At 43.2% G+C, this 21,396-nt stretch overlaps 1 protein-coding gene across 3 annotated transcripts in view; it reads left to right on the forward strand.

Annotated features, from left to right (window-relative positions):
- The window catches only part of LOC137438687 (RB1-inducible coiled-coil protein 1), a 135,103-nt gene that overhangs the window by 61,518 nt on the left and 52,189 nt on the right, over nucleotides 1-21,396 (forward strand). For all 3 annotated transcript variants that reach the window (XM_068133937.2, XM_068133938.2, XM_068133939.2), the window contains one exon: nucleotides 14,036-16,350. In XM_068133937.2, the coding sequence (XP_067990038.2) occupies nucleotides 14,036-16,350 (2,315 nt within the window). The remainder of the gene's footprint in view (nucleotides 1-14,035; nucleotides 16,351-21,396) is intronic.

The raw sequence follows: 21,396 nt of genomic DNA on the forward strand, positions 1-21,396 counted from the left end.
TGCATTCTATAACTCGCGGCGGATGACTTGTATTCATAGCTGATGGAACATCCCCCAAAACGTTTTCATTGTGTAAGATATCTGATGATGCTTTACCATAAATTGCAAACTGTAATAGATTTAATGAAGTGTTTGCATTCTATAATTTGTGGGGTTGACTTGTTTTCGTAGGTGGCGGAACATCCCGCGAAGCTCTCGATTATAGTCTGGCTAAAATTCGCGGCCGCGAAAGCCATGGAACCGCGAGCACATAGCAGTGAATGTATAAGCAGGTCGTGCTCGTGGCTCGTAGCTGTTTTTTTTTTACGTACGTATGTCCAGCTGCTTTATACCGTACATGGCTGGTGAAAGATAGGTTTTATAAATACCGTACAGGTATTATACAGGAATATGTATATATATATATATATATGTATAGATATGTATTATAGTCTGACGGTAACGCAAGACCATCATAGATTACCTCCCAAGACGCAAACGGAGGCATTCCGCATGCGTGGTGGAGTGCAGTTATGTTTAATTTGGCCACACGGCGGTTTCAGTGTGCACGTTCATTTTTGAGAGGAATTTGGTTACACTGGAGGGCGATTCCGTGGCTAAAAATACACAGTAAATACGCATTAAATTATGAGGGTGTTGATACAGTTGGAGAACAATTAATAAGTTTGGAGAACAATTGCCCACTCCCGTGGGTTGTGTCGATTGTTTCGCCTCCTCACCCTTGGCCTCGTGCTCGTCCCTTCGCTCCTGCTGGCATGGCTCTGCGGTACTCCGCCGCAAGGCTTCTCCTGCTTAAAACCCGCTCCACCCCATCATGCATCTCTGCAATCAAATCGAATGGACTCCTGCGTCGACCCAGGTACATTCACCGTGGCTCCGGTCGTAAGTTTGTTTATTTACAATCAGGTCACTCCATCCCCATCCTCTGGTCGGCTCAGCGCACTCCCACTCATCGTCCCAACACACCTGGTCACAACAACGCACAAAATCGCACCTCCTGTCTGCGAACCCTGGCCAAATCACCTGGATTCATACCCGCCGTACAAAACAACATCAAGCTCACCCTGTTCAATACCCGGTCCCTCAACAACAAATGCCTCATCCTGAACGACTACATCCTGGAAAATAAACTGGACTTTCTCTGTCTCACTGAGACCTGGCAACAACCACTGGACTACTACACGCTCAACCTCACCACACCCAATGGATATTCTTACATCAATAAACCACGCTCGGAGGGCCGAGGTGGTGGAATTGCCGTTATTCACCGACAAGACATCAAGACCAACCTCATCTCCATCTCATCTGCTCCATCATTTGAACACCTGGCTTTTAAACTCTCTGGTCACACACAGTCAGTCATGGCTGTTGTCTACCGCCCTCCCAAACCACACCCATCATTCCTGTCTGACTTCTCCTACTTTCTGACCCAGCTATGTTCCCTCTCCCCCTCAATCCTCCTCCTTGGTGATTTCAATATCCACATTGACTCCACGCTAACCACTGACTTCACTGATTTACTCACCTGCTTTAACCTCACTCAACATGTCAACTTTCCTACCCATAATCGTGGTCACATTTTGGACCTTGTCTGCTCTACTGGACTAATTTTGCACCATCTCTCTGGCTCCGACCTCACTCTCTCTGACCACCTAGCCATCACTCTGACCATCAACATCCCTACCCCAGCACCAAGGCATTATCGCACTATCAACTTCCGTAAGCTAAACGCTCTTTCACCTGCCTCATTCTCATCGACCCTCTCTGAAAAAATGTCCACTTCTCCCTTCGTTGACCTCCACACCCCTTCTGACCTCACTGACTACTACAACCACACTCTCTCCTCCTGCCTTGACCAACTTGCGCCTATAAAAACCAAAACAGTTTCTTTCACCCATTCTGCTCCCTGGTTTACCCCTGAACTCCGCCTGATGAAAACTCGTGCTCGCCAACTTGAAAGACTCCGCAATAAAACAGGTCTCACAGTTCACTCCCAGGCCTACAAGGACCACATACAACACTATAAAGATGCCCTCTCCCGCGCCCGCTCCGCCTACTACTCTCAAATTATCCACTCTGGCTCCGGAAACCCAAAAGCACTCTTCTCTACAATAAACAAACTCCTCAGCCCCCTGAACACCACCACCCAGTCATTCACAATAGACAACTGCATCTCCTTCCTTTCATTCTTCCAACGCAAAATTGAAAACATCTACAACAGCTTGACCACCGCCGCACCCGCTCCCCTCAAACCACCTGCCCCCCCCTTATCCTGCCATCCCCTGTCTCAATTCTCCCCAGTCTCCCCTACTGACCTCTCTGAACTCCTCATCGGAATGAAAACTGCCACCTGCACTCTTGACCCCATCCCCTCCAGCTTTGTCAAGGCCTCCCTTCCTGCTCTCTCTCCACTTATCATTGCAACAATAAACTCCTCCCTGTCTACAGGCATCGTCCCACCATCCCTCAAAATTGCTGCTGTTACCCCCATTCTGAAAAAACCTGGACTAAACCCTGACACCCTAAATAACTTCAGACCCATCTCCAACCTACCCTTTCTGTCAAAGGTTTTGGAACGCGCTGTAGCCACTCAACTCAAACATCACCTCTCTGCCAATAACCTGTATGAAACATTCCAATCCGGATTCCGCTCCAACCACAGTACTGAAACTGCTCTCCTCAAAATCACCAACGACCTTCTCCTCTCCTCTGACGCTGGCAACCTCAACATTCTCATCCTCCTCGACCTCAGCGCCGCCTTTGACACCATCGATCACACCATCCTCCTCACCCGACTTGAAACCACCTTTAACATTACCGGCACTGCCCTCTCTTGGATTAAATCATACCTCTCTGACAGACGTCAGTTCATCTCCATCAATAACTGCAAATCCCCCACTGCTCCCCTCCCCCAAGGTGTCCCCCAAGGTTCAGTTCTTGGCCCCCTCCTCTTCATCCTTTACCTGTCCCCCCTCGGTCACTTAATCCGCCGTCATGGTCTCCAATTCCACTGCTTCGCCGATGACATCCAGCTTTTCATCTCCACCAAGTCCATCTCCACCGCCACCCACTCTATCCTGACAAACTGCATCACTGAAATAAAATCCTGGCTTCAAATCAACTTCCTCAAACTTAACTGTGATAAATCTGAAATAATCATCATTGGCCCAAAAACGCTCACCAAGTCCACCCATAACTTTGCCCTCAACATCGACGGTTTCCCAGTATCCACCTCCCCTCACATCCGGAATCTTGGCATCATCTTTGACCAAACCCTCTCCTTCGACAAATACACTAAACAGATCACAAAGACAGCCTGCTTTCACCTGAAAAACATCGCCCGTCTCCGTCCATCCCTCTCCTCTGTGGCTGCAGAAACCCTCATCCACGCCTTCATCACTTCCCGTCTGGACTACTGCAATAGCCTCCTTTATGGTTCACCCTCAACAATCACCAATAAACTCCAATACATTCAGAACTCCGCTGCCCGTCTACTCACCCATTCCCGGACCCGTGACCACATCACCCCCGTCCTTTACAAGCTTCACTGGCTCCCCATCTCCCAGAGAATCCAGTACAAAATCCTCCTCTTGACCTACAAAGCCCTCCATAACCTGGCCCCATCCTACCTGGCTGACCTCCTCTCCAGACACACTCCCACCCGCAACCTCCGCTCTGCTGGTACCAACCTCCTGACCCCCCCCCCATCCGGACCAAATTTAGATCCTGGGGGGACAGGGCCTTCTCCATCGCTGCTCCCACCCTTTGGAACTCGCTACCTCACACCATCAGAGACTCCTCCTCACTCACCACATTCAAAACATCACTCAAGACCCACCTGTTCAACACTGCATTCAACATTTAACCCACAGCATCTAACCCCTGACTATCTCCTCTCCTTCTCCCTCCTTTGTGCTTTGAATATTTCCCTATTGATTCTTCTTTTTTTGCAATTGTCTTTATGTTTTGCTATGCATTATGTTTTGCACTCTGTCAAAGCGTCTTTGGGCTTCCTGAAAAGCGCTATATAAAATAAATGCATTATTATTATTATTATAATAAAGATAATATATCCACTGGCATGCTTGAACCTTAAACTAAACTTATCACAGGTAGACTCATTCAGGAACACAAAACAGACAAAATAATAGACAGGATGGATGAGACGGAGATTTTTGTGGGATGTCTGGAGGCGCAGCGTCGGTGCGTGAGTCAGTCTCTGCACTTGTTCTGGATGCTCCTGCTACTGTTTGTCCTCCTTCAGGTGCTCCAGACACCAACTAAATCGCTCAATTTCCCTTGCCCCCACCCCCAATAGTGGCTGTGTGCGGCTATGTGTGCTGACTCTCTCGTGTAGCTGACTCACTCTTCCACTCCTCTCTACTCTCTTCATGTCTAGGTGTGTGTGGCTGGCTTATATAGCTTCCGCCCCAACCCCATAAGGCCCATCCAATGCCATCCATACACATGCTCCCACAGTGATAAAGTCACTTACGTGTTGCCGCCATGTAATCAGAGTGGGGTTTGCATACGTAGAACGTGTGGGGCTCACACATGTAGACATGCCATATTCTCTTAAAATGTGTGGGGCAGTTGTGAAATGACAACTGGGAATGATTAAGTGTTAATAATGGAGGAAAAAGAGACGGACACATGGACTGTGGCAACAGAGAGCTTCCTTGACATCCGATCCTGGTCGTTGCTAACTGGGTTTTACATAACACTTGTGGTAACATTCATTGAGATATAACTAATGAATAATTAACCCCTCCAAGTTAACTTCCGGTTCCGGTTCCTTGAGCTCGGTCATGCCATTTTTGGATTCTGCCGAATTCCTCAAAGATAAGTACTCCTGGTAGGTTTGTTGAGTGTTTTGCTGTTTATTTTACTGTCTCTGTGTTCACTGTATGCTTCCAGTTCGATTTTCGTTTTAAAAGTTGTGCCAATTTGTAAGTATTCGTCAGATTTTCGTGCCGGGTTTTTGAGGCCTACATTTTCCGATCTTGAGTCTGCCAGCAACCCTTTTCTGGTGAAACTGCCAAAATCAAGACTCTCCACTCACCTTCACTCTTTCATTCCTCTTCTTTCCCACCTCTAGAAGAAACTCCCACACTCTCTTCAATCCCACTCCTCCCTCCAGGTCTTCAAAACAGCTGTTCACCACCATCTCATATCTTTCCCCATTCAACACCTTCATCTTTTCTACCTCTGTTAATACACCCTAAATCTACCTCCTTGTAATTTCCGTTTTCGTTCCTGAAGTCCCCTGTCGTGTCCATCTTGTTTATCCCATGTACCCCGCCCCAGCCCTCTCTCTTCCACAGATCTCCCGATGTCCCTGTTCTCCACTGTTGTTGTTTCCCTCCCTCTCCCCCCTATTGTCTCCCGCTCCCTTTCTTATATGTTCTATGTATTAGCTCTTACACTTATGTACCTCGATGTAGTGTACCAAAAAGAAGAAGAAGTCATTTTCATAACTTTTATCATGAAACCAAAATAAACCTTGGCTTGCCTTGGACTATTGTGAGTATCTCATTCGTATCGCTTTTTCAACACCCCTTGAATTCTGTTGTGGAGTCGGCTTATTTTAATTTAACTTTGCATATTTCACCAAGTTAAATTATGGATTATGTATCCTGTTTGTTTTACTCATGATGCTTTTGCTGCCATATGAATTGCGTCCCTTCCTTCCCCAACCTTTACACTAAACATGTGATGGCCATAAACATGCAGGGAATTTTAATTTTGGTCATTCCATTGACACAAATGCCTTGCTTTATCGAAAGGCATTGTGGGATTAATTTCCCCATATTTGGGTACACTGGATTAGTGGTGAGGTCGGTGCTGGTCGACAAGCCTATTCTAATGCTATTTATCGAGCGTGGATTTGAATCTCGACAGATCTGTCATCAATGTCACAAGTTCAAGAGGGGCTTGGATGATGTGCTGCTCCTGTACAAATAGCTACATCAAAATGTTTGGCAATCTGTCGGGCAGCTCCACATTACCCATATGAAACTGTCACCCTGATGTTTCATCATCAATGCATCAATGTGTGTGCTCTCCATTGGGAGGCCATTAAGCTGAAGACCCATTTGCCTTTGTATCCTGCAGTGTATTTTTTGTGAAAAATAGGTGAGTTATAATTGGTACCCAGACAAAAAAATACAAATTCCTGCCAAAATCACATTCTGTCGAACGCAAAGGCAGATGCTTCGTAATGGACTTGGGCCTATTGGATTATCCTGAAAAAACAGTTTGCTAACTTTTAATAGACACAGTGGTAATTTGCTTTCCCTGCCTCGTGTGGTCTTCAGGTAGTGTTATGTGACACTTTATAGTTACTTTTTAGTTACTTGTTTTACAAATGTTAAATGTACTTAGTCATAATGGCAGTCTGCTTAATATTCATAATGACAATCTGTTCCTACTCATATCACTAGTCTGCTTAATATTCATACTGGCAGCTTGCTTAATATTCATAACGGCAGTCTGCTTAATATTCATACCGGCCGTCTCCTTAATATTCATACCGGCAGCTTGCTTAATTAACATAATGGCACCTTGCTTAATATTCATAACGGTGGTCTGCTTAATATTCATAATGGCTGCCTGCTTAATGTTCATAATGATGGTCTGCTTAATATTCATAATGGCTGCCTGCTTAATATTCAAAATGGCGATCTGATTGATATTCAAAACAGAAGTTTGCTTAATATTCAAAATGGCAGTTTGCTTAATATTCATAATGACAATCTGTTCCTACTCATATCACTAGTCTGCTTAATATTCATACTGGCAGCTTGCTTAATATTCATAACGGCAGTCTGCTTAATATTCATACCGGCCGTCTCCTTAATATTCATACCGGCAGCTTGCTTAATTAACATAATGGCACCTTGCTTAATATTCATAACGGTGGTCTGCTTAATATTCATAATGGCTGCCTGCTTAATGTTCATAATGATGGTCTGCTTAATATTCATATTGGCTGCCTGCTTAATATTCAAAATGGCGATCTGATTGATATTCAAAACAGAAGTTTGCTTAATATTCAAAATGGCAGTTTGCTTAATATTCAAAACGGCAGTCTAATTAATATTCATAACTGCAGTTTGCTTAATATTCATTACGGCAATTTGCATGATGTTCATAATGGCGGTCTGTTTAATATCCAAAACGGCAGTTTGCTTAATATTCATAATAGAAGTCTGCTTGATATTCATAACGGCAGTTTGCTTAATATTCATAACGGAAGTCTGATTAATATTCATAACGGCAGGTTGCTTAATATTCATAACGGCCGGTTGCTTAATATTCATAACGGCAGGTTGCTTAATATTCATAACGGCCGGTTGCTTAATATTCATAACGACAGTTTGCTTAATATTCATAATGGCAGCTAGCTTAATATTCATAACGGCAGGTTGCTTAATATTCATAACGGCCGGTTGCTTAATATTCATAACGGCAGGTTGCTTAATATTCATAATGGCTGGTTGCTTAATATTCATAACGACAGTTTGCTTAATATTCATAATGGCAGCTAGCTTAATATTCATAACGGCAGTTTGCTTAATATTCATTATGGCAATTTGCTTGATGTTCATAATGGCGGTCTGTTTAATATCCATAATGGCAGCTTGCTTGATATTCATAACGGAAGTCTGCTTGATATTCATAACGGAAGTCTGATTAATATTCATAATGGCAGCTTGCTTAATATTCATAACGGAAGTCTGCTTGATATTCATGACTGCAGTTTGCTTGATATTCATAACGGAAGTCTGATTAATATTCATAATGGCAGCTTGCTTAATATTCATAACGGAAGTCTGCTTGATATTCATAACTGCAGTTTGCTTAATATTCATAACGGAAGTCTGATTAATATTCATAACGGAAGTCTGATTAATATTAATAATGGAAGTCTGCTTGATATTCATAACTGCAGTTTGCTTAATATTCATAACGGAAGTTTGCTTGATATTCAGAACGGAAGTCTGATTAATATTCATAATGGAAGTCTGATTGATATTCATAACGGAAGTCTGATTAATATTCATAACGGAAGTCTGATTAATATTCATAACGGAAGTCTGATTAATATTCATAACTGTAGTCTGATTAATATTCATAACGGAAGTCTGATTAATATTCATAATGGAAGTCTGATTGATATTCATAACGGAAGTCTGATTAATATTCATAACGGAAGTCTGATTAATATTCATAACGGAAGTCTGATTAATATTCATAACGGAAGTCTGATTAATATTCATAACGGAAGTCTGATTAATATTCATAACGGAAGTCTGATTGATATTCATAACGGAAGTCTGATTGATATTCATAACGGAAGTCTGATTAATATTCATAACGGAAGTCTGATTAATATTCATAATGGAAGTCTGATTGATATTCATAACGGAAGTCTGATTAATATTCATATTTGAAGTCTGATTAATATTCATAACGGAAGTCTGATTAATATTCATAACGGAAGTCTGATTAATATTCATAATGGCAGCTTGCTTAATATTCATAACGGAAGTCTGATTAATATTCATAACGGAAGTCTGATTAATATTCATAACGGAAGTCTGATTAATATTCATAACGGAAGTCTGATTAATATTCATAATGGCAGCTTGCTTAATATTCATAACGGAAGTCTGATTCATATTCATAATGGGAGCCTGCTTAATATTCATAACGGTGGTCTGCTTAATATTCATAATGGCTGCCTGCTGAATATTCGAAATGGCAATCTGATTAATATTCAAAACGGAAGTTTGCTTAATATTCATAACGGCAATTTGCTTAATATTCATAACGGAAGTCTGATTAATATTCATAATGGCAGCTTGCTTAATATTCATAACGGAAGTCTGCTTGATATTCTTAACGGCAGGTTGCTTAATATTCATAACGGCAATTTGCTTGATATTCATCATGGAAGTCTGCTTGATATTCGTAGCAAAATGACCAATTTTCAGTCTGCAATTCGAGAGTGCTTGATAAACATATTGGAGGGACCTGTGTCCATATGTTCTCATTAGAAATTCTATCAAATAGTAATTTGCAACATCTCTCATTTCCACTTTTTAATATCAATGTATTTATATCAGCATGCTTAGAATTTGGTTTGATATTAGAATTGCAAATTAGGTTTGTTTGTCTTTTTTTGCGCAAGCTTTGACTTTGAACTGAGTTTCGGTTGGCCTGTTGACGTTACCATCTGAACCACAGACTCATGATGTGTTGAACCCGGGTTCAAATCCCATTTACTATTTGTTTGTCGTTTCTCTGCTTATGTTCTTATAATTCATGCAAAAGTACGTTGGTCTCGACTCATGCCAGTCCTGCATGTAATTGTCATACAAGCCATTTCATGAGCTTTACATCACTTTACAGAATAAAAAAATTAAAAAGTGAAAACAAAACAGAAAATGTTAGTGGTTGAAGTTTTGTCATGCATGTTGATGATATCGCGGCTTTCTTGTGCAAAACTTTTCATTTTTTATGGATCTAAATATATACACGTATATATTTTATGTATACATTTTATGTATATACACGTATGAAAATGGAGGCATGCCATATCATCTTGTGGTTCATATTGATCAAGAAGCGCCGAGTTATTTGCATTTGTAGACACAACTCCATCCTTCGAAAGATATGAGCCGGAGCATATCTTTCGGATAACCACCCGTTAGAATACACTTGTGAGAATATGGATAAGTCCTCATTTTACTTTTATTGCTTCCTGCTATTTCTGTGTTTAACATGAAAGCCCCGATGCTCGCTTGCCCATGAAGGTTGAAATTTAGATTGTTTCCCGAGATGTGAAATGGGAGTGAGGGAAAAACCAGTGTTGTGCCCTAACAGATGGGGCCTACTGTTCGGTTTATTTTGAATAATGAAATTTTGCGCTTCGTCGTCTTCTTTTTTTATTCAGCATAAGACTGTGGGGTAACATCAATAGTTGAGGGCATGCCTCTGTTCTGTAGGTTCGGGCAGAAATTTCGAATTTGTTTATAGTGACGGCGATAGCTCACCTACTCTTCGCATAGGACACTGTGGGATCTTTAACGTCCACCAACTAATGCCGGCTGATGGGACGCCAGTTTCACGTCCATCCGAGGGATGGTACACATTGATGAATCACCCTGCTTTTGAAACACTGGAATATGAATATATGAATGATCGTTTTAAGGCCATTTTCCCCGCTAGAGCGGGGGTTAGCCTTGCAGGCCCCATGACAATCATGGTTCCCTGTTTGAGGCAATGTTTTTATGGCCGGATGCCCTTCCTGACGCCAACCCTTGGTCACGCTCTTTCGATGCGCAGGGATATGGTGTACCTATTCTAAATCGGGGAACACACCGTGATCATTCATCCCAGCAAGCTGGTACTCAATTTGCCGATCTCGGAAGGATGACAGGCTGAGTCAACCCCCCCTGGCGTTAATTCAGCGATCGATCGGGATTCGAACCCAGGATCCTAGGATCCCAAGCCGGCACCCTAACCGCTCAGCCAACACCAGGCGAAACACTGGGATGGCAGTTTATAGCTCGGCCGAGATTCAAACCCTAGCTAGACAGTTTGGAGGCGAGTGTGCGTACCTCCAGGCCATCCTGCCAGCCCTTTGCACTTAATAAAAGCAGGTCTTTACATGAAGGAATGTCCACTGATTTTAAAATGTGGAGTGAGGGGGATGTGAGATTGTTGAGGTTCGTCGCTAGTTATGAAAGGAAATGCAATTCAGATTTGTGCCTGTGATTATATATGGCTGTATCTTCAGTTCCCTCAAAATGGAGATCTTTCTTTAACAGGAATCAACTTCGTCTTGACAAAACTTTGTGCTTGGAGCCTGCTGACGACATCATTAAATTGGTTAAACATAGTTGATGCATCGCGCCGAACCTTGTTTGGGATAACATTGTGAGTGGGACGTAAGAGGATTTCTCGCACTTCAGTATGAATTTTCAGTGCTATGTGGCTTCAAATAGTCAACAGAGAGATGATGATTTGATGAGGAAACCCCGGACTGCTCGAGGTTTGACGTGTTTTTGTATTTGAGCAAATTGCTCGTGGCCTTTATTGCCCTGTGTGCCCAAGATGGTGTGGGAGTAATGCAGTTTGTGTAGGTGTTTGTTTCTCCTTTTTCATTTTCATTTGAACGGCCACTGATCAAGAAAAGCTTCTTTTTTTCCACCTTTAGCTAAATTCATTTGTTTAATGAGAAAGGTATCTGCGCCAAAGGCTGAATTTGCGTTTAATAAAATAAAGCCGGTGTGGATAATAGCTTTGAGGTCAAACAGCATCCTATGCCATGACAGGCAGATAGCAGATGCATCACTCTCTGCTGATGTGGAATTGATTAGATGCTGGTCTGATAAACAGAACACTTCCTTCCATCCCAGCCTGGTGTTGGCTGAGCGGTTAGGGTGCCGGCTTGGGATCCTGGGTTCGAATCCCGATCGATCGCTGAATTAACACCAGGGGGGTTGACTCAGCCTGTCATCCTTCCGAGGTCGGCAAATTGAGTACCAGCTTGCTGGGATGAATGATCCTGGTGTGTACCCCGATGTAGAATAGGTACACCGTATCCCTGCGCATCGTAAGAGCGTGACCAAGGGTTGGCCTCAGGAAGGGCATCCGGCCATAAAAACATTGCCTCAAACAGGGAACCATGATTGTCATGGGGCCCGCAAGGCTAACCCCCGCCCTAGCGGGGAAAATGGCCTTAAAACGATCATTCATTCATTTTTCTTCCATCCCAGGAATTCTCAGTCTCTTTCTCCGGAAGCATCGTCAAATAAACCCGCCTGCCTATTTCAATGGTCAGCCACTGGAAGAGGTTCAGTCTGTTGAACTACTTTGAGTCACCATCAGCCATGGCCTCTCCTAGGCTGACCGTATTCCAAAGCCAGCCACAGACTGGGCATTCTCTGCTGTTTGTTACCTGCGCCATCGAAGGTGGATGGAGGTTATGTTTTCACCCCTGTCTGTCTGTCTGTCTGTCTGTCTGTCTGTGAACAAGATATCTCAAAAAGTTGTGGACGGATTCAGACAAAATTTGGCAGAGAGGTAGTGTATGTGACAAGGAGGAAATGATTCGATTTTGGTGAAGATCCGGATCCGGCTGGTAGAATTTTTAAGTGATTCTTCACCAATGGAAGATAGGGCCAAAATGATACATAGCAGGATATCTCAAAAAGTTAAGGACGGATTTGGACGAAACTTGGTGGACATGTTGTGTGTGTTACAAGGACTAATCGATTCGATTTTGGTAAAGATCTGAATATGGATTCGGATGTGAGAATTATTTAATTTTAGAAGTGATTCTTCACCAATGGGAGATCGGGCTAAAAACGATACATAACACGATATCTCAAGAAGTTATGGACGGATTTGGGCCAAACTTGGAGGACAAGTTGGGTGTGTGACCAGACCGACTCGATTCGATTTTGGTGAAGATCTAAATATGGATTCGGATGCGAGAATTATTTGATTTTTGTCTTGATTCTTCACCATTGAGAGATTGGGCAAAAAGCGATGTATAACATGATATGTAAAAATGTTGTGGACGAGTTGTGAATAAGTTTGGGGCATGAGTTGGTTAGGTGACGAGAACAAGCCGATTAGATTTTGGTTCAGGTCCGACCCCAGATCCGGCACATCAGTGGAAACAAAACGTAACCTGTTCCGCTTGGTGGAGGTATGCGCTCTACTGAGTACCCTTCTAGTTTTTGTTTTGTTTTTGTTATCTCCACCATTGAAGGTGGATGGAGATTATGTTTTCACCTGTTTGTCTGAACCACCTTTGGAGGCCATTTTTTCCCGCAGAGCAGGGGTTGGCCTTTTTCGGGCACCTTGGTCCCCTTTTTGAAGCAATGTTTTATGGCCGGATGCCTTTCCTGCCGCCAACCCTGTTAGTCGCCTCTTGCGACACGCAGAGAATTACCAGTAAACTGGTGCTCAATTTGCCGACCTAGGAAGGATGACAGGCTGAGTCAACCCCCCCTGGTGTTAATTCAGCGATCGACCAGGATTCAAACCCAGGATCCCAAGCCGGCACACTAACCGCTAAGCCAACACACCAGGTCGCAGACCTGTTTGTCTGTGAGCAGGATATCTCAAAAAGGTATGGACGGATTCGGACAAAATTTGATGGACAGGATGGGTATTGGGTATGTATGTGACAAGGACGAATTGATTCGATTTTGGTAAATATCTGATTCCAGATTTTAAAAATTGATTCTTCACCATTGAGAGATGCGACCAGAAACGATTTTTAGCATGATATCTCAAACAGTTTTGGATGGATTCTGATAAAACTTGGTGGATGAGTTGAGCAGATGACGAGAACAAACCGATTAGACTTTGGAGTTGAGGATCCAGATCCAGACTATTAGTGGGATACCCATTACCCAACGACTGTTCAGCTTGGCGGAGGTATGCACTCTACCGAGTAATAGAGTGTGTGGACCACCATTTGGATTTCCCTATGAAAAGAAATACATCATCTGATCCAAAGATCAAGTTGCAGTGTCATTCCTAAATTAATTAAAAGTTTGTAATAAATATAATAATTAATGACAATTTGTTGTTCGCACTTTTAGTAAATCTTCATCTTGCTAATATGGATGCTCAGTTGGCAAATGCAAGCCATATGAAAAGGAACTTGTATGATAGGAATATCATACCCAGTTACTCTTCAAGATATTCCATTGATTGAGAAACCAACCATTTTGGTTCTGGTTTATGCATGCTATGGTGATAATAGTTTTGTGGATTTACTGTCTGCACGTTCAGCTTGGAGAGGACATTATTCGACACAGTATTATGAGATGTGTGCTCAGTTGGGAATGCCAAACGGACTAATCCACTTGTTGCGGGCTTGTGTTTTATGTGTCACCTAATGTTCAGCTGTGGGTGACAGAGTAGAAAATGATGTTCCAATACATTATCATGATGTGTTTATCCTTTTCTCATCCCTCTCTCCTCACCCCACTATGAATTTTAGTTGGATATTAGAGGGGAACATCCTGCTTCATCCTCTTCTTCTCCACTATCAGATCAAACAGAGGTCAGCAGCCTGTCATATCCTGGGCCCAGCTCCAATGAGCCTGCTACCCAAACTATTACTGTCCCTGCTTCGAACCATTCTGCTGTCCCTCCTCATCTTCTCTGGGATCATAGCCCTCCTCGTGGCGATGGTGGTGATGCAGCCCATGGTCCCTTATTGTCTCCATGCGAGCCACCTGACCTGCAAGAGGCCGATGGCCTCTCCTTGGAATTTGAAAAATTGCCTCGTGAGGGTTTGGAGCAACCAGGTCCGGATAATGAACTTGAGGGAACAGCTGTTGGCCTGGCAGTATTGGAGGAGCCTCCTTGCCAGACTGGGCCTGACTCTTTGCAGTCAATGAAAATTGCTGCACAGGGAGTTGACTCGCTAGTTGAATGTGGGAGTTTGGAATTTGTCTCGGCCATGAATGAACTCAGCTCTGTTTGCTCTCCAGGTTTACCTGGTCTCAGTGACCCCCAGAGCCCTGAGCTGATGGAATCTCTCTACACTTCAGTAATAAATGCCATCGGTACCCGGCGGCTGCATGATTCCCTCAATGAGGCAATGGCTCTGCGCCAACAGCTGTCTCTGCAGCAACAGGGCCTGAGTGGTGTGCAGGTGGCCTGCCATTTGCTGCGAGCCACCTTGTGCAACCTGCGTGAGCAGACAAGTTGTCAGAGTCAAGAATTGATGAGCCTCATAACCTCCACGGGACAGACGTTGTCTCATGTGCAAGATGAGCTGCAAACGGCAGCAGTAAAAGGAATGAGAGAAAATGACGAGGAGCATATAAATAGGCTGCAAGAGGAGCGGTCAATAAGTGACTTGGAGCAGCAGTTGCAAGGCCTGAGAACAGAGGTTGAATTGGTTACAGAGCAGGTGGCTGCTTTGCAAGTTGCAGTGGTGGTAAAGGAAAAGGATATTGAAAGCTTAAGCGCACAGCTATCAGAAGCCAAGGCCGCTGGTGATGAGCAAGCTCGACATGTGACCGAGTTAGAGGAGGAGATTGAACAGAACACCTTGGCAGTATCAGAAGAGCGTCTTAGCTTTCAGGAAAGCCACGCTCACATGACGGCCCATTTAGAGCAACTCGATGTGGAGCTGTTGAAACGTAGAGAAGCTGCACTTGTCTTGGATCGTCGTGTGCAGGAACTGCAGGAGCAAAACTGCGTGTTGCAGCTGGAGCTTGCAGCTCAAAGTGGTGAGGCTGAAGAGCAGCGCCGTGCACTTGACAACTTTCGTGAGGAACAGGAACAGCGAATGCATGAGGAACTAAAACTGCTGGATGCCAATCACAAGAAATTGACACAAGATTTCCAACAAAGGCTTGACTTGCAAGTAGCTGAGACAGATGGAATGAGGAAGATGCTAATAGAAGTCTCAGAGGAGCTGCGGACTTGTAAGGTTGACCTTGAAGAGCAATGTCGTGAGAGGAGCACATTGCAGGTTATATTGGCAGGTTGCCAGAAGAAATCGGAAGAAGAACAGCAGCAGGCAAGGCAAGAAACCGAGACGCTCCAAAAAGAGATTGAAGCATTGTCCGTGAGAGAAAAAGAGCTGATGCAGCAGCTAGAATGCACGAAAGGTCATGAAGAGGAAGCATCAAAGAGAGAAGTGGAGCTGCAGATGAAGATACAAGGATTGTGTGAGGCAGCAAACCAGAGGCAAGCTGATGTGGCCCAGTTACAGGAAGACCTTCTTCAGCAGAGCAGAGCAAAGGAGAACTTGGACCATGAAATGGAAAAGGCTTTGACAACGGTAGAAAGCGGACAGAGAGCTGCAATGATTCTTCTGCAGGAGGAGATTGACAAAGAAAAGACTGAGAATGATTTTTTGAGAGGGTGTTTGGAAAAGGATAAAAGTGAGAAAGAATCATTGACTGGATATATAGACCAGGAGAAGAGTGAAAAAGAGGAACTGAAAATGTTGTTGCACCAAGAGAAGAGCAAATGTGAAGACCTGAAGGAAAAGTTGGAACAGGCGAGGCATGAGAATGAGGTATTAGAAGCAGCAGTGAGGCACGAGAATAGTGAAAAAGAGCATGTGGGAAGAGAATTGGAGCAGGAACAGAAAAAGAACAATGCTCTTGCTTATGATCTGGAGCAGGCAAAGAGTGACCTGGAGAAATTGAGGATGGAGTTTGAACATGAAAGGATCATGGGACATCTCGACCTGCAGAGAAGTGTGATCGAGCATACGAACAGAGAAGAAGCTGCAAGCGTGTCCCTGGAACATCAGGCTGCTGAAGGATTACCTGCGTTGCCGCAACTTGGGTAAGCTACGATGCCGACCGTGATCCGGTGACATTATTCAGTCTACGTGCTTGTCCACATCATTAGATAATTTCCTCGATAAAAGTGCACTGCTGTTGCTACTGCCTTCCTGCTATGTTTTCATCGATTTTTTTCCCACTTCATGCCTGCATCCCGACAGCGGGGTTGCTCGGACGCACGGTCAATCTGTTGTTGTTACCCATAATGTTTCCCGGGTAGTACAGGTGTACCTTCATTTCGGGCAAAGCGGAAGGCAGGACCAAGCTGTTTACTATTCTCGATCTAAAGGTTACCAAAATATTTTCATTGCTATCCCAACGTGATCACCGCTCTCGATTTGTGACAAAGTTACCTGTACTCGTCATCTTCCAAATTATTGCTCCGAGGTAATCATCCCATGTGGGACGCGATAGAATAGCAGCGACATCGACTCCTCAGCATTTTCAAGATTTACCGAATGGTTGTTCGTTGCATGTTCGATCATAACCCCAAAAGTTGACATTCATTCAATTGCTTTTTGGAATGATTGGAGAATGAAGCAACACGTTTAATCAGGTATGAGTCATTCCACCAACAAACGTGAACGAGTTGCAGTCAATAAAGCTTGCTACATCACCGGGATGATGGAAATTATGATAATTCTGTAGCCATTTTTAATTAGTTAATAAGATTTCCTCAAATGGATTGGGCAGCAGGCGGATGCGATACGTTCCTCTCGCCCACTTTTGGAACCAAAGAGACCAAATCGAAGTGAAGAATGAAATATTAATCATCTTGGTTTTCGGTTGAACAAGCATTGGGTAGCTATGAGTGTATTGTATTTGGTGTTAAATTTACCACAGAACTGCTTGGAAATCATCTTCCGTATGCTTCATCTGGCACTTCCTTTTCAAAATTCATCTTCCACCCAACAATGGATGGACAAGAATGTCAGACATGAGATCAGGGCCGACTCTCTGGACATATCTCGTGATTTTGATACAGTCTGGCATTCCACCTTGCTCCCCAAACCCTCTGCCTATGACATCCAAGACACCAACTCCATACATAGCTTACTGACTTCCTCTACTCTCTTAGATGTGTGGCACTCGATGGAATCCGTTCATCTCCTCTCTATGTCAAAGTCACTAGATGTCTCCATGGAGTACCCCAAGGCAGTGTTCTGGGCCAAGTCCTATTCCTGATCTTCATCAATGATCTCTCTCACTCTCTGGGAAATACTCTTTATCTATTTGCTGATGACCCCACCCTCGGCCGTGACATCCCTCATCCTTCAGACAGACAGGCTGCAGCCTCTTCCCTCTCTACCGACCTCAGAAGGACCAGTCTTGGCATGAGGGCAGCTTGTAGTCCAAATCAGAAGAGGGCAGATGGATATGAGAGGGTAGCTTGTAGTCCAGGTATTTGTCCAAGTCTCTCTCTAATTTTGTCCCACAACACTGCTTGTTGGTGGGTTTCCCCTTCTCCTCCTGGTGTTCCTTTTGTTATGTTGTGTCCTGATCCGTTCTGTATTCCATCTCTTACCATTAGCCTTGACTCTCTATATAATTTTTTACTTGCAAAATCGAAGATTTTTCAAGTATATCGGTCGGTTCCTTTTGTGGTTCTGTCTGTTTTTCTGTCTGTTTGTCACTGGCCTACAGGTCACAATTCTAAACCGATCGTCATGAAACTTCACCAAGTTGTATAAGTCGTCCCAATTGAGAAGCCTATTGATTTTGAGGTCAAAGGTCATCTGGAGGTCAAATTTCTAAAATCGCCATTTTAAATCCGATTGACTTGAAAATTGAACAGCATTTGCATATCGTCACTAAATTGGGAAACATACTATATTTGAGGTCAAAAGGTCAAAGGTCAACTCAAGATCAAATTTTTAAAATCATCAATTTTCATCTAAAAAACCGTCAATTTTCATCCGATTGACTTGAAAATTGAACAGCATTTGCACATTGAGTCACTAAATAGGGAAACCAACTATTTTTGAGGTCAAAAGGTCAAAGGTCAACTCAAGGTCAACCTTCCAAAATCATCATTTTCATCTGACAAATCGTCAATTTTCTGCCTATTGACCCGAGCTTTGATCAATATTGTCAATTTTAATCTTGATGAAATGGACAATTTGCTGTATCAATGGAATTTTTTTTCCCTTGGGGAGGGGGGGGGGCGCGTATTTTGCAAGTATCGTGCTCCGCATGACGTCTTCTTGTTTTTTAATTGGGCTGTAATTTGTTGTAAAACGAGGAGAAAAAGACATAAAATGTCATATCCCCCGTGGTTTTAGTAATTTTGCTGTGGAGTTAAAGGTCGTCAGTCAACCATCTTGAGTCAGATTACAAAACAAAATCTTCTGCATATGAAAACTAATGTATTGTCTTGGTGCCAATTTTGAACTAATCGGTCCATGCCTGTTGGACACGTTTAAGTAACACAATGTCCACCATTAGGTCATCTTGGATCTGATCTCGAAAAACAATGACCATGCATATGTAAGCCATCATTCATTTTATGTGTGCCAAGTTTGAACAAGATCGGTAAATGCATGTCTGAGAAATGGTTGAGGACATGGTCAACATCCGGTTTTTTTACAACTAAAATGCCCGCCAGTCGGCCATCTTTGATCGCATCCCCAAACAAAATGATGTGCATATGTATGCCATCATGTGTTGTCTTTATGCCAAGTATGAACAAAATCGGTCCATACCTCTCCGAGACATGGTTGCAGACGGACAAGACCCAATCCATAAGCCCCGTTTCTGACCAAGTCCAACGGGGGCAAATAAACTTGTCATATTTTATATGAATTGCAAAGAACATTGGTTTTATAAACCCAGTGCCACAGAATCTCCTGCATTAGGTTGCATGTGTTCCTGTTAATGATGCAGGGATGTGAACTCTGAAGGATGGATGAGTAAAGGAGGTAAATGTGTATAAAGTTAACGAAGTGAAAAGCGGAGTTAATCAATTGTTGTATGTCCGTCCGTCTTATCAGTTTATGATTGAGGAACAGCTTATTTAAAGCGAATGTTATCTATCTATAATTCCAGTAATCTCTGTGTGTATGTGTGTGTGTATGTGTGTATGTGTGTGTGTCTGTGACCGCTGTTTCTCGCCAACCACGGGTCCGATATACTTGAAACTTGCCAGGTATATTGCTGGGGACCCGAGGATGTGCCTTTTCAAGGTTTCATATTAATCGGAGAAGTAGTTACCGAGCTATGGCGATTTCTTTACCAAACTCCGCAAGCCGTTCGCTTTGGACCAAACCATTTCATGTAAATAGAGGGGGGGGATTGTCACCGTACTCGCAAGCCGTTCGCTTTGGCTTTGCGAATGGACCAAACCATTTCATGTAAATAGAGGGGGGGGGGGATTGTCACCGTACTCGCAAGCCGTTCGCTTTGGCTTTGCGAATGGACCAAACCATTTCATGTAAATAGAGGGGGGGGATTGTCACCGTACTCGCAAGCCGTTCGCTTTGGCTTTGCGAATGGACCAAACCATTTCATGTAAATAGAGGGGGGGGATATAATTTTAGATATATATATAGTACGGGCATGCCCTAGTATTTTAAACATGAATAGGAAGACAAGTTTTTCATTTTACTGTAATTTGGCTCTGAATTTGTCTCGACTGCACATGCGCAGCGAGTGAGATAATTTTGTAAAACTCTGTCTGCCTGCCAGTCAAACAAAATTTAAAACAATCCCAAACAGGAAACTTACTGTTTTTAAGGATGTTATAAAGGACACAAACAACAGGCCTGAATAATTAATGTAACGTGTTAGATAGGGTGGTGTAATAGACACTGGAGAAAATGGTGGTAAACCCTGAATGAAATTATTTATATGCCTTTAAAGCTCTTTAAATCTGTATTTTAATTGAATTACATACTTGAACACTGTATAACACATCACCTTCATAATACTTCCTAGAAACAAGACAGATATCGATACATAGCATGAGGACATGGCATCTGAGTGACAGTATCGTGGTATATGCAATAGGCCGATTGACGCTGCGTTCTATGGTGATCAATAAGCCCTCCATCTTCTAGCCTGCGACTCGTCATATTAAAGTGTATAAGGGTGATGGATGAGACTGCCTCAGTAGCGCAAAGCTTCCTGATTTTTAAACGATCATTAATTTCATTATCATATTATTAAAATTGAAGTATATGCTTGAACACTTCTAGTGAAGACCCATCTAGAATATTGTGTGCAGATTTCTTTATCATGGCTTAGGAAGGACATAGCTGCTACAGAGTGGGTTCAGCACAGGGCTACTGGACTGATTCCGGACCCAGCGAGACTCAGCTATGAGGAGTGGCTGAAGGAGAAAGGGATTTATACATCAGAAAGGAGGTGGTTATGAGGGAATATGATGGAGATGTTTAAGATGATGAAGGGTATAGACAAAATGTGTTATTGTAGAATGTGTTATTCAGAAAAGTGTGTAATATGTTATTCAGCACAATAGTGGTAGGACCAGGGGCAATAGCCGCAGAGTAAAGAAGAGGGGAGTAAAGACGGTATAAGGTCTTTCACTCAGAGAGTAGTTAATTCATGGAATTGTCCCCCTGGAAAGGTAACAGCAGCAGCAACAGTAGATAGGTTTAAATTGGAATTTGATCGGTCCCTGGAAGTATTGGACATAGAAGGGTACAGGGATATTGGCAGGACTTTTAGGTAGCTTGAGTATGGATGGATTGCCCCAACGAATGATCATTCCCCCAATTAAATGGTGTCGTTTTGAGTTATGACAGATAAAATGGGTCTGCCGTTGATGTGGCGCAGACATGATGGGCCGAATAGCCTCGTCCTACATCTAGTTACCTAAGGTTGATGGAGGTTATGTTTTCATCCGTGTTTGTCTGTTTGTCTGTGAACAGAAAAAGTTGCGGATGGATTCAGACGAAATTTGGTGGAAAGGTTATGTGTGTGACAAGGTCGAAATGATTAGATTTTGATGAAAATCCGGATCCGGATCCAGATAAAAAGAATTTACAAGTGATTCTTCACCATTGAGAGAGGGGCCAAAAACGATATA

This window comes from Myxine glutinosa, chromosome 13 (genome assembly GCF_964187855.1).
Source record: "Myxine glutinosa chromosome 13, kmMyxGlut1.1, whole genome shotgun sequence".
Lineage (NCBI taxonomy): Eukaryota > Metazoa > Chordata > Myxini > Myxiniformes > Myxinidae > Myxine > Myxine glutinosa.